Below are 12,961 nucleotides of genomic sequence, written 5' to 3' on the forward strand. Positions count from 1 at the left end.
CTTAGTCAGTTTGGATGGAAATGTCTCTTTTCTAATAAGAAAGAAACACTGTAGATGAAACATAAGAATGCCTACGTCACTACTAACGACAGCACTAAAACGTAAATAAGGGGAAAATGAAGTAGCCTACTAGTGAAAAGACCTACATATTGTTTTGAAAGGTATGGTGAGCTTACTAATTTTAACAAAGGGTTTTTATTTAATAGAAGCCTTAGTTCAAGAAGGGAGAAATCTTCCTTAATCCTTGGGAAAACAGTGCAAAAACACGCAGGCCATGCTAAGTTCTGAGCACAATAAACTTTTCCTCTATACATTATGTATCTACATTTTATTTGCAAATTAAGTAAGAGACCAATAATAACTACTCACAAAACAACAATTTCAGGAAAATACTACTGAAAGTTATATGAAAGTGTCTGACTCTCAAAACCTCTGTACCACCTTCACCTTTCTGACGTGCGCTGCTCCCTGTGATGAAGTGAGGGGAGTAACGAACGCTGTGGAGTATCACAGGGCTGGGTTACCAGACGGCAAGTACATGACACTTTTGTTACTGAATTTAGGGGCAGGGCCACAACTAGTGACCCAAATCAAGTACAGCCACTCATCCTCAATAAGTCACTTAAAAGAGCCAAATTACCCTGGTGGTTGTGTTGCACACCTTTAAGGCCAGCACTTAGAGGCAGAGGCAGAGGCAGGTGGATCTCTTGAGTTCCAGACCAACTTGGTCTACTGAGTGAGTTCCAGCATGGCCAGGGCTACACAGAAAAACCCTGCCCAGAAGACAAAACAAACAAACAAAAAGAGTCAAATTAAAAGTGGAAAGCAGAAAAAGGAGACTTATTCATGTGGCCATATTGAGAATGTGAGATCAAAGTTAAAAGAGAGGGCTAAGGATATGTACATCTAAGCATTCCTGGTCAAGGTATGTCCCAACTAGCATTGACCTGCCATTGTCTAGGCTCTTAGCAGCAGAAAGTCTACCCAACAGCAGGATATGCACTTGTTCTAAGTGATTACAAAATTTATACCAAAATAAACTTAAAAATTCTACACATTTACAAGTTGAAATCATAGCGATATCCTCATACATAAAAGTTAAAATCAGCATCACAAAGAAAGCAAGGAATAATCCAAACACTAGGAAACTAAACATGATAACTAATAATCCATGGGTCAAAGGAAGTCTCAAAGGAGAAATTTTAAGTCACATTGAACTGAAAAAACTACAATGTACGAAAATGTATGGGACACAGCTAAAGCACTATTGAGTGGAACTTTTTTGTGCATTTCATGCTTTTATTAGAAAAAGAGACATCTTCATCAAAACTCCACCTCAAGAAGCTAGAAAAAGAAAAGCAAAATAAAGCCAAAACTAGAGAATGAACTAATAAAGATATAAGCACAAATTAAATTAAAACAAGAGAAACCAAAACAAAAACCTACTGCTCTGATGACCTTGGGGGTGGAGGGGAGGTGAAGACCAGAACCTCAAGTATTCTGGGCAAATGCTCTACCACAGAGCTATAGCCAAAAACAAACTCAAGAATACAAACAATAGCCAGGCGGTGGTGGCGCACGCCTTTAATCCCAGCACTCGGGAGGCAGAGGCAGGCGGATCTCTGTGAGTTCGAGGCCAGGCTGGACTGATAGCCTCCAAAACAATACAGAGAAACCCTGTCTCAAAAAACAAAAACAAAAAAACAAACAAACATAAATATTCACAATCATTTGTAACTCCAGTTCCAAATCTGATGCCCTCCTCTGACCTCCGAGGGCATCAGGCATGTATTCAATACAGAGACATACATGCAGACAATTAAATACCCTCATGTTAGAACAAAAAATCTACCAATTGTGTAGAATAGTTCAAAATTAGAAATGAGCCAGCTGTTCTTCAAAAGTTATTTTAAAAAGAGGTACTTTCATTTCATTTTCATACTCGGGATTTTTTTTTTCAATTTATTCCTACATTATTGGTTTTTCGAGACAGGGTTTCTCTGTGTAGCTTTGGAGCCTGTCCTAGAACTCACTCTGTAAACCAGGCTGGCCTCGAACTCACAGAGATCCGCCTGCCTCTGTCTCCCTAGTGCTGGGATTAAAGGTGTGCGCCACCACCGCCAGGCCTCGGGAATTTTTTTTAAAAGGACCAAACTTGATTAAAAAAATAAAAACTTAAAATAACTTTCACTCTACAATCCACAAGTTTCGTGTTGTCAAGGATAATTATGAATACAGCCCAACAAACTCCTAAACTTACTTTAAATATCATATTTTTGTTTTAGTAACTCTAATAAGATTTTAAGGTATGAATTTCGTATATAACATTGTTGTATCAAAAAGACACCCCAAGAGATTGTTGTTGAAGTATCTACCCTATATACTTTATAGTTCCACTCATATAACCTTTCTTTTCTTTTGTTTTTTTCCTTTGGTTTTTAGAGACAGGGCTTCTCTGTGTAGGCCTGGCTGTCCTGGAACTCACTTTGTAGACCAGGCTGGCCTTGAACTCAAAGATCCACCTGCCACTGCCTAGTTTATATGACATTTTGGGGGGGGGTCAAGGCAGGGTTTCTCTGTGGCTTTGGAGGCTGTCCTGGAACCAGCTCTTGTAGACCAGATTGGTCTCAACTCAGAGATCCGCCTGCCTCTGCCTCCCGAGAGCTGGGATTAAAGGCGTGCGCCACCACCGCCCGGCTTATATCACATTTCTTAATGACAAAACTGGAAACAGAACAGATTGGAAGGAATGAGTGAAGGAAGAAATGGGTGTGAGTAGAAAGGGATAATATGATCAACTTCTCCCCCTTTTCCCTTTGATTTGTTAGTTTTTGGGGGGCATCAAGACACATCAAATAGGTAAGGAGAGAAATATACTCTTTAGTGTATGGTATAGTGAAATGGGAGCCAGGAGGCTAAATGACACGAGGAGGGACAGGGGTATCATTCAGGGCAGTAAAATACTCTTTGTAAGAAGCTGAAGAGGTCTCTGTGACTTCAGGGGAAGGCAGGACTGTCTTCTCAATGGGACTCGCTGCACTCAAGTGTTGGGAAGGGAGAATGGCAGTCATTCCACTGACTCTGGATTGCCTTCCTTAAGGTAGATTATGTCAGGAGGCAGGGCTAGGGAGGCCAAGGTTTGACTGGGTGTTAGCGTCTGTATTTTCAGGTATTGCCACAGCAGTTAGGCAGGCCTGCCACCCTTCCACCTCTATCAACGACTACACTGGCAAGGGCCCCCCCAGGGGGAAAAGCTCCTGGGGCAAACAAACATCTCTAGGGGCAGTCTGATCAGATCACAAATTCTGTGCAACTGGCCACCTTCAGTTTGTACAGAAGGTGCTGTCGGCCATGGTGCTGCCCCAGGGAGCTGACTGCATATGCAGACTGCAGAATTCCCGCTTGCCGTCATCATGAACCAGACTGCAGAATTCCAGCTTGCCACCATCAGGAACCACAGGTACCCCAACAGTCACTTGGCAGCTTCTGGCCAAACCAAAGTCAGCCAGTTTGAAAGTCTCACTTGTCAAAATGGTTCTTGGTTCCAAGTCTCGAGTAATTGACATAAAGGAATGAATCTAAGTTTTTAAAAACTGATACATTAGATCCCTAATGGTCTCAGTCTGATGGGGTTCCTGGTCTAGTGAAATATTCCTTAGGTCTTGGTCTATGTGCCTCAGAAATACCACCTTATGAACTATGCTGAGGGGAAATCCACCTCTAGCTCTCACCCATTAAGGATTCTCATATCCTTTTTTTTTTTAATTGGTGGAGGTAGAGAGTCTACTGTGTGAATGACCAAACTGTCCCATGAGCTCCAGTACCAAACTCAGACCCTAGCTCATATGAAGAAGTGTCCATTCTCATATCAGGAGAAACCCTCACACCAATCCAAGAGCTCTAGGGTGGTCTGTATGGACACATGAAAACCAGGTTAAATATGGGTAAGCTTTATAGTCGGTGAAGATGTTCTGTAGCTCCTTGTGTCAGTGTCGATACCCTGGTTGTGATACTATTGGTACAATGAATTGACCAGATAGCCCCATTAGGAATGTGGGTAGGGTATAGGCAAGAATCTTCTATTTAAACTGGGCGGTGGTAGTGCACGCCTTTAATCCCAGCACTTGGGAGGCAGAGGCAGGCAGATCTCTGAGTTTGAGGCCAGCCTGGTTCACAGAGTGATTTCCAGGACAGCCAGGGCTGTTTCACAGAGAAATCCTGCCTCAAAAAACAAATAAACAAAGAATCTTCTATTTATTTCAACTGTCAATGAAGCCACAATGATCTCAAAAAGATTCAGTTAAAAAAAAATGGCACATAGTCCCAACAAAATAGCATTCTTACAGTATCTAAGCAAGAGCAGAAAACATGTCTTTCAGATTCTTGACATGTTTGGTATGTCTTGTTTAGGGCATATTAACAGTCAACAAAAGCACAAGGCAACTCCTAATTAACAGGACAATATGTAACCTCTACTTGTCATTATCTGTCCTCTGGCTCCCTCCAATCCAGTTGTCTTAACAATTCCAATTACCAACTCATAATGGAAAAAAAATTATAGATTCACCTTCCTTTTAGAAGACCTAATTTACAAGCAGATTTATCCCCTAAATCCACCAGCTAACCAAAAACTGTTTCCTTCTCAAAAAAAAAAAAAAAAACCAACTCATGTAGCATTTCCGCATTTCCACAGCACATCTTTTTTAATTTTTTTTTCTGAGACAGGGTTTCTCTGTATTGTTTTGGAGGCTGTCCTGAACCTCGTCCACAACACAATCTTAAAGAATTCTTTCAATTAGAACTCTGTTTAACCTTCCCATTTCAAGATAACGTCACTCAAGCCATGTACAGCATTCCCACAGACCCAAGTAGCTCTTCCAATTTTGCAGAAGACTCTGAAGCCGAACATATGAGCCACCCGGGGAAAAGCAATCTTATTATCAGGCTTCTAAACTTAACACTTTTACCCAAACCAGGTGTTGATACCATTTGGGTGATTCAAACAATTACCTATCATGTGGACTCCATTTAGCCCTCACATAACATAGAAATTATTAGACCAAGTGAACTCCTTACCTCTGTGTGAAATCCAGAGATTAAAAAATACCCTGGACAAGCCAGGCATAGTGGTTCACGAATGTAATCCCAGCACTTGGAGGCCGAGGCAGGCAGATCTCTGGATCTCTCAGAGTTCAAGGCTAGCCTGGTCTACAGAATGAGTTCCAGGACAGCCAGGTTTACACAGAGACACCGGGTGGGGGTGAGGGAGGGGGTGGGGGTAGGGGTACCTGGAACAGGTGCTGTGTCATGCCAATGACCAACACCCAAGTCTGTAGCAGGAAAAGAAGCCCCTCAGGTTGGAGCTGGCTGAACACTGCAGCCCTCGTGAAATAAGACACGTAAACCCGTCAGCTCACTTACCTACCCTGGCTATTTTACTTTCAATAAAAAGACAGAATCAACAACAGAAATATTACTTCCTTCACTGACATGAAGAATACAATGAGGCAGTATAACTGGTTGTGTTCAAGAGTGAACTATGGATTGCATATGTTTATATCTTTGTTTTTGTTTTATTTAGTGTTTTGAGGAAAGTTTCAGACTACTTTGCCTAGCTCAGTGGTTCTCAACCTTCCTAATGAATGCTGTGCCCCTTTAATACAGTTCCTCAGGTTGTGGTGACCCCAACCATAAATTTATTTTCCTTGCTATTTCATAACTGCAATTTAATGTAAATATCTGTGTTTTCCAATGAATTTAGGCAACCCCTGTGAAAGGGATGTTTGAACCCCCAACCCCGCCCCCATAGGGTTTCCACCTACAGATTGAGAATGACTAGGCTAGCTGACCCCAAACACATAGAAGTCAGAGGACAACCAGAGAGAGCACTGTGGGACACTCCTAGACACAGACCGACAAAATGTCTAAAAGAACTGTCTCTTTCACCTATAGTGATCCTCACAGCCACCATCTCCACTGTCACAACAGAAGGACATCCAGAATGTCTTCCTTACAACGGCTCTGGGCTCCACACTAGACTCTTGCTACTTCATCAAGCTATTCCGCTCAGGTTCTTCCTGCTACAGAACAAGTTCCTTGAGTTCGAGGGCAGCCAACTTCTAGCTATAGTTTTCTCCCCCAGAGCCTTGCACATAATGAGGCTCAATAAACTTCTGAATGGTCCTGAGGCAGGCTTTCTCCAAAGTGGACTCCCTCTGGGATGCTTAAACAAGCAACTCTGGGGGATGTGATTGATTTCTGCATTTCAGCTGGACACTGTACTGGGCACTCTAGAGTGTTTTCCAAATTCCACAATCCAGGTCAAGAGGCACAGACAGATAAAGCTCCCACAGATTTGACTACCCAAATCATGTGTCCAAGGCTACATACATGTGTTTATGTGTATGTATATATTACGCACACTTAACCTGTGTACACTCATATGCAGGTTGTCTACAAATGAAAGTAGAGATGTATATCTGGGCCCCTCTGTAAGTAATCAGACAGACAAGCATAGCTAGAAGGTCCCTAAGCTCTTAAGTCAGCACAAGGTCTAAGTGGCAGACCCACAAACCAGAGTCATCCGAGAAGAGGGAACCTCAATTCAGAAAGTGCACCCATCAGACGGGCCTATCTGCAAGCCTGTAGGACACCTACTGACTGATGATAAATGTGCAAGCACCCACCCCACTGTCCCACTGGGCAGGTATCCTGTGGTGTATAAGAAACCAAAGTGGGCTGGGCAGTGGTGGCGCACACAGCACTTGGGAAGCAGAGGCAGGAGGCCTGGTCTACAGAGCTAGTTCAAGGACAGCCTCCAAAGCCACGGAGAAACTCTGTCTTGAAAAACAAAAAGAAGGAAGGAAGGAAGGAAGGAAGGAAGGAAGGAAGGAAGGAAGGAAGGAAGGAAGGAAGGAAGCAAAGTGAGCAAGCCACCAGGGGCAAGCCAGTAACAGCAGTCTTCTTCCTTGTCTTGGTCTCTAGTTTGAGCTCCTGCCCAGCTTCTCTTCCTGATGAGCTACAACTTAAGTTTAATAAACCCTTTTCTCCCCAAGATGCTTTTGCTCATAGTTCTTTCTCACAACAGAACCGAGACATGATGTAAAGCAAATAATGATCCACATAGGTGCATCCCCTAAAATAACTACCTCCCCAGGTACTGGAATCCCCTACCCTTTCAGTAAAGGGCTAGTGTCAAGTTCTATGTGAGTTCCATTCAAGTTCTTGGAAACATGAAATAGGATACTGGAAGGCACCAAGCAAGAGTCAGCTCTGAATTGTATCTTATGGGTAATATGTTTGTGAAAGAAAGTCTAGGGTCTTCTGGTAAAAATTAATTAATTAATTAATAATTTAAAAGCCAACAAAGACTGTGCCCAGTGGTCACAGCAGAAGCAAGGTCTCCAGGATGGGAATGAAAAACAACAAAGCCAATCAAACAATAACTTTTCCCAAGGACCAGATTTAAAACTTGGGGGGGGAGTGGTTTGAGGAAAAGAGCACCAATTATTCAGTGGCCTCTCCTCAACTTGGAGGTTGACAGTTTTCTTTCAGTTTTTGTTAATCTGTTTTTTTTTTGAAAAAGCATCTGACAATGTAGCCCTGGCCAGCCTGGAACTCACTGTGTAGACCAGGATGGCTTTGAACTTGTGATCCTCCTGCCTCAGCCTTCTGAGTTCTGGATTATGGGTGTATGTCCCCAACCTCGGTGTTTTCTCCAGCACCATGGGGAGGACAGGAACTTAATCTTAACCTTACTAAGCCTTTCTGGCCTTGTTTCCAACATCATGCACAAAATTTCAAGAGTGGCAGAGACGAAATTACAAAAAAAAAAAAAACCAACCAAAAAAGAAAACATATTCAGACAGATGATGAAATGGTCTAGCCATCTATTCCAGGAGCCTCTACAAAGTTAAACACATCAGCCTGACCCAGGAAGTCTCCTGAACCACCTACAGCCCCTCTGTACCTTCAGAATACAGGAAGGTTTTGATTCAATTGTCTCAATTTGGAGAGATCAGAGAGACACTTTTGAACATGTACCTAAATTCTAGGACAACAGCTGAAAACCAAAGCCATTTAATGAGATGTGGGTTCAGATGATGGGTTTAACCCATCTGCCTTTGTGGGGCAAATAAATAGCTCTGAAGCTTATAGCTGACTGTTTGGTGCTCCTTTTCCTGAAGTCAAGACAACTAGGTTTATAACTTAAAATTTAACTCCGCTGCGCATTAGTTATGTGGCAGGCCTGTAATCCCAACACCCGGGAGGTGGAGGCAGAAGGAACAGGAGCTGAAGGTCAGCCTCGGCTATAACCAAAGTTTGAGCCTAGCCTGGGCAACAAGAGACCCCGTTTCAAAAACAAAACAAAAACCCATCTCTAAGCTTCTCGAATGCGCACATCAGTGACTAATACAACCAAATACATCATTTAAAGATAAAATTTCGTAATTCACTCCCGAAGAGAAGTGGGGGGCCGAGAAACAATGGCGACAAGAACTGGTGCCCAAGCGGGGCAGCGGTTTCAGAGACCTGCTTTCCGGAGAACGGGGAACCAACCCGTGGTACTTTCCTCTCCCAGTGTCTGACCGTCCGCTCACTCGTTACTACATGTTGGTCCAATAAACTCTTTTCCTCCTTTGAGAGGTCTATGGCGAAAGCAAGAGTCTCAAGGGAGAGAAGTGAGTGGGCGACGCCTACGATGCGTAGCAACACGCCTGCCAGGAAAACGTGTAGCTGTTTACTACCCGCGCTCGGCAGCCGCAGGGAATCGTTCCACGCGTGGCGCAGCTCCGGACCAGATCCGCCTCCCACGCACCCCGCGGCGGCTCGCGACGGCGACCCCGGATCCCCGCCCCCACGCCCCCTCCCAAGTCACCTCGGAGGCCCGGGTTGTCGTCCCTGGCCCGAATCCTGCGGATCTTGACCGGGCGCCCGCTCAGGGTGGACAGGACCAGCCGCTGGCGCAAGAAGTTGCACCCCGCATAGCTGAGGGAGTGCGCCTGGGCCGCCATGTGCGCGCGGTGCGCGGAGGGCCGGGAGCTGGGAACGCGACAGGGACCACCGCGGCCCCCGACGCGTCCACGTGGTTTGGAACAGGAAGACAGAGCGACTAGACACCGGGTCAGAGGGGAGCGGGGCGGAGCCAGGGGCCGTCTGCCCGCCTCCTCGCCTGGCTGGGGCGGCCCGGGCTCCGGGGCACACTGCTATTGGTCCATGGGGGAGCAGGGCGTTGCCCTTTCTGCGCCGCCATTGGTCTGTTCTGTAGCTGGGCGGTGCTCTGGCCACGCCGCCATTGGCCGTTAGTGAATGAGGGCGGTGCCCGGGCCCCAGCAACAGCGCGCGGCTGCAGGACGCGTAGCGCTGCGGGGAAACCTCGGCGCCCTGACTGTGGTGGGCTCTGTCTGTGTGCCGCTTCCCGGGCCTGAGAGCTAGAAGAAGCAATGGCTCCGCCTGGGTGCCCGCAGCTGCCTAGTACTTAGCCTTGCATCAGCAGCAGCCCCTTGGCGAGGATGCTGTCCACTCCCGCGTTTTCCCGATAGATCAGAGAATAGGGTTGGCGCGCTTACCCTGTTGTTCTCGCGGTCTGGATCTGAGTTGTACTCCTGGGAGGTGCAGTCTACAATTGCAAAGCTGTCAGAGGCTGCCTGAACTGGGACCCGAGCCTTCAGACAAGAGGCCTCTGCTTATTTTGTAATGAGATGCCTCGCATTGTTCGTTTCTTATCTGCCCCTTCGTTTATATTCTTTGAGTTTGGTGTCAAGACAGATTCTTCACCTCGCATGTCTCAAAATGGACAATTGCAATAACTTGGAGACATTCATGAGCATGCATACGCGAGCGGGGGCGGGGTGGGTTTGCTTTGCCATCTTTCTTGTCATCCAAGCCTGCGCTCCAAAACCTTCGTAAATACTGGATTATTTCACGCTTCTATTCAAAAACTATCAAAAGACTATCAATTTAGGAATCCAGTATCTTAACGTTAGGTTTGCATCTGTTTACGGGCGGTAACACCAGACCTTGAGTCCCAGAAAGCACTGTGGAGGATGGCAGTGGGAGATGAAGAAAGATAGCGGGGTCAGAGTGATGAGGAAACCCCGGAGGAGCACCTGATAGGCAATGTTGGAAAAGTTCCAGGACCCTCGGGGGCTCCTCTAAATGCTGCTGTAAAGACTACTAAAGCACCAGGAGTACTTTCACACCAGGAATGGAGTTTTTACTTTCTTTTTTAACACTATCTCGTTTACTTACTCAATAGCCTTCAGAAAACGATTATTATTCAGTGAAGAATATTCACATCCCTTCAGATCTCAACTGTTTTCATTGTAAACTTGCTCAGTTTTGATTCATCAGCGCCTCATCTCTGCTTCCAGATTTTTTAAGCCAACCTCGAATTTGCTGTTTTCAAGCAATGACAAGGAAACAACATCCAGGCTCCCTTTACCTTTAGGTGAGGTACCTCTGGGCTGTCCTTTAAGCTCTAGTTACTGACGGTGGCATTTTCTTGTTTGAGTACCACTTCCTGGCTTCTTTCCCTCTATCTCTTCCCGGCTTCCTTCTGATATGTGCTGGAATCAACTCTCAAATAAATTGCGTCCACTCTAAGTCCTACCTCAGAAGCTTTTTCTGGGCAATTGAGACCAAGTTCTGACATAAAATTTGAGAACTGAAATTCAGAAGGGGGAGAGGAGGAGCTTGTTGTGAGCAACGTGGTAAATGGCAGAGTCAAAGTGAAAACTCCATTTATCTATTTATTCTTTTAGACTTCTGATCCTTCCAGAAAAAATAAAAATAAAAGATTGACCTCAACATAGCTGGAGGATGAGTAAAATCCACACAGAGAGAAGAGTGCTATCTGTCCCAGCTGCCAGAATCAAGCTCCAGACAGTCTCCAGAAAGCCCCTGGATGATTTCACTTGTCACCTACCCTCTGGTCTTTCAAGCCACCCTCACTAATGCCATCTGGAGCACAGATGAGCTGTTCCACTCAGCCCTGCCCAAACCGCATAGCCACAAACGAATTGTTGCCACTGTTTTAAGCCATGGCTTGGGGTCGTTTGTTACACAATAATAAATAACTGAAAATGATTTACTGTGGTATGAATGTGTTGTTCCAATTTAGATAAGTTCCACTACACATCCCTGAGCGGTAAGGGGTTAGCAAGCTACAACAAATGTTTCTATGATATTACTGAGTGCATGCCCACAGTCAGTTTCCACAATAAAAAAGCCTTGTGTATGGGATCTGATTTTGTCTTCACACCAAGCTAGTTCACAAGTTGTACTGTACATAGGTAGGAGCTTATAACACAGCTCTGTTGAAGTCTGCCTATATTTACATTGTTACATACATTTATTAACTTGTTCACTAACTAAATCTGCCTAACTAAATGACAAATGGCACACATCTCACTCTGTGGTCACTTCTATGCTAATAGGGACAAAAATCTGCTGGACTTAGCCACAGGGCGTTGGGTTTAGGAGCCAGGGTAGAAGTAAATTCTTCCTACCACACAGAAAAGTTTGCTCAAAACCACACTACCACACACACCCTGTTATTTTGTCATCTTTCCTCAAGTCGTCGTGGATCCCAGGGCTTTTTCTTGCCTCAGTCTGGAACCGGTGCTTATTCTGCTCAAGCTTTAGGGTGAGTTTCTGTGTCCAGTCCTCCTCAAGCCCATACAATGACTATTCAAACGCTGTTTGGGCACATACTATATAGTCCATTACCACTTGCTTATGTGCTAGTCTCTCTAACACACGTTGTGTCCAGTAAAGGCAGATCTGAGTAGTTTCTTATGATAACACAGCTTGCCATGACAATCAAAAGGGAGATATTTTCATTGTATTCTCAAAGCTTAGCACCTAGTAGGAGTTTAATGAAAGTATAACCTGACTGGAAATATTTCTTAATCAGTTAACTGAAAGGTACATAGAAAAGGTAAGTAGGTAAAAATCAAAAACCTCAAAATCATTTATTCTTAAACTTTGGCATACATCAAATTGTCTTGAAGACAGAGCTGGTTCCAAATGCATGTTGCAGCATTTGTGCCTGTGACACATACATCACACACACACACACACACACACACACACACACACACACACACGATAAATAAAATGTATGCTTAAATTTTTCCCAAGGAGTTTTGTTTAAAAACAAAGCAGGTTGTTGTAACACGAAAAATAAAAACCCTAGAGACTGATATTGGGGTTAAAACTTAAAGCTGAAGGTCAGAAAAGCAAAGTAGCTGGCCACTAGATCTTACCACTACCTCAGGTTGAATGGGCTGATCCTGCTGCCTCCTCTCAACATGGATGGAGAATGAATGCCTGATACTGAGATCTTGCTCCTGTCTTAGTGTTGGGATTGAAGGCGTGGGATCCCAGGGGCTGAGATCATCTTTGTGAGAGCTCTTTCTCTTTAGGACTGGATCAATCTTGTGTAGATCTGGGTGGCCTTGGACAGAGATCCACCTACCTTTTAATACTGAGTCCTGGAATTAAAGGTGTGTGCCACCACACACCCCCACTCCCAATGTAAGGAGTCCCACAGAAACACCAAGCTACACAACCTTAACATACTTGCAGAGGACCTATCACAGACCCATGCAGGCTCCATGATTGCCAGTTCAGTCTCTGTGAGCCCCTTTGAGCCCTACTCAGTTGCTGTCTGTAGACCATGTTTTCCAGGTGTCCTCTGGCTCCTACAGTTCTTCCTCCCCTCTCCCATGGGGCTTCCAGAGATCAAGGGGGTGAAACCTGATGAAGATATCCAATTTGGGCCCTCTCTTCACCTAACATTTAGCTTTGGGTCTTTGCATCTGCTCCCATCTGCTGGCTGAACTAAGTAAGCACCCTGTGAGTGTGTAAGAACATCATTAAGAATCAATTTGTTGATTTTTTTTCTATCCTAGGTCTCTGGCCATCCAGGCAGTGTAGGGAAGGGGCTCCTTCTCAT

The 12,961-nt window shown here is 44.8% G+C and overlaps 1 protein-coding gene and 1 long non-coding RNA gene across 4 annotated transcripts in view; one reads left to right on the forward strand and one right to left on the reverse strand.

Moving 5' to 3' along the window:
* The window catches only part of Rcl1 (RNA terminal phosphate cyclase like 1), a 41,298-nt gene extending 32,176 nt beyond the window's left edge, over positions 1–9,122 (reverse strand). The window contains exon 1 of one of the 3 annotated variants that reach the window (XR_005877265.1): positions 8,879–9,122. Coding sequence is in view for 1 of the 3 variants with exons in the window: in XM_040745871.1 (XP_040601805.1) it covers positions 8,879–9,014 (136 nt within the window). In the remaining 2 variants the exon portion in view is untranslated. Of the gene's footprint in view, positions 1–8,532; positions 8,552–8,878 lie in introns of those variants that run through there. The other 2 variants (XM_040745871.1, XM_040745884.1) reach the window with 2 other exon arrangements.
* An 11-nt stretch (positions 9,123–9,133) lies between these two features.
* On the forward strand, positions 9,134–11,088 carry LOC121140434. Its single transcript, XR_005877269.1, has 2 exons — positions 9,134–10,450; positions 10,764–11,088. It is a non-coding gene; the product is annotated as an uncharacterized LOC121140434 (long non-coding RNA).
* Positions 11,089–12,961: the final 1,873 nt, after the last annotated feature.

Source organism: Mesocricetus auratus, unplaced genomic scaffold (genome assembly GCF_017639785.1).
Source record: "Mesocricetus auratus isolate SY011 unplaced genomic scaffold, BCM_Maur_2.0 Super-Scaffold_4256, whole genome shotgun sequence".
Lineage (NCBI taxonomy): Eukaryota > Metazoa > Chordata > Mammalia > Rodentia > Cricetidae > Mesocricetus > Mesocricetus auratus.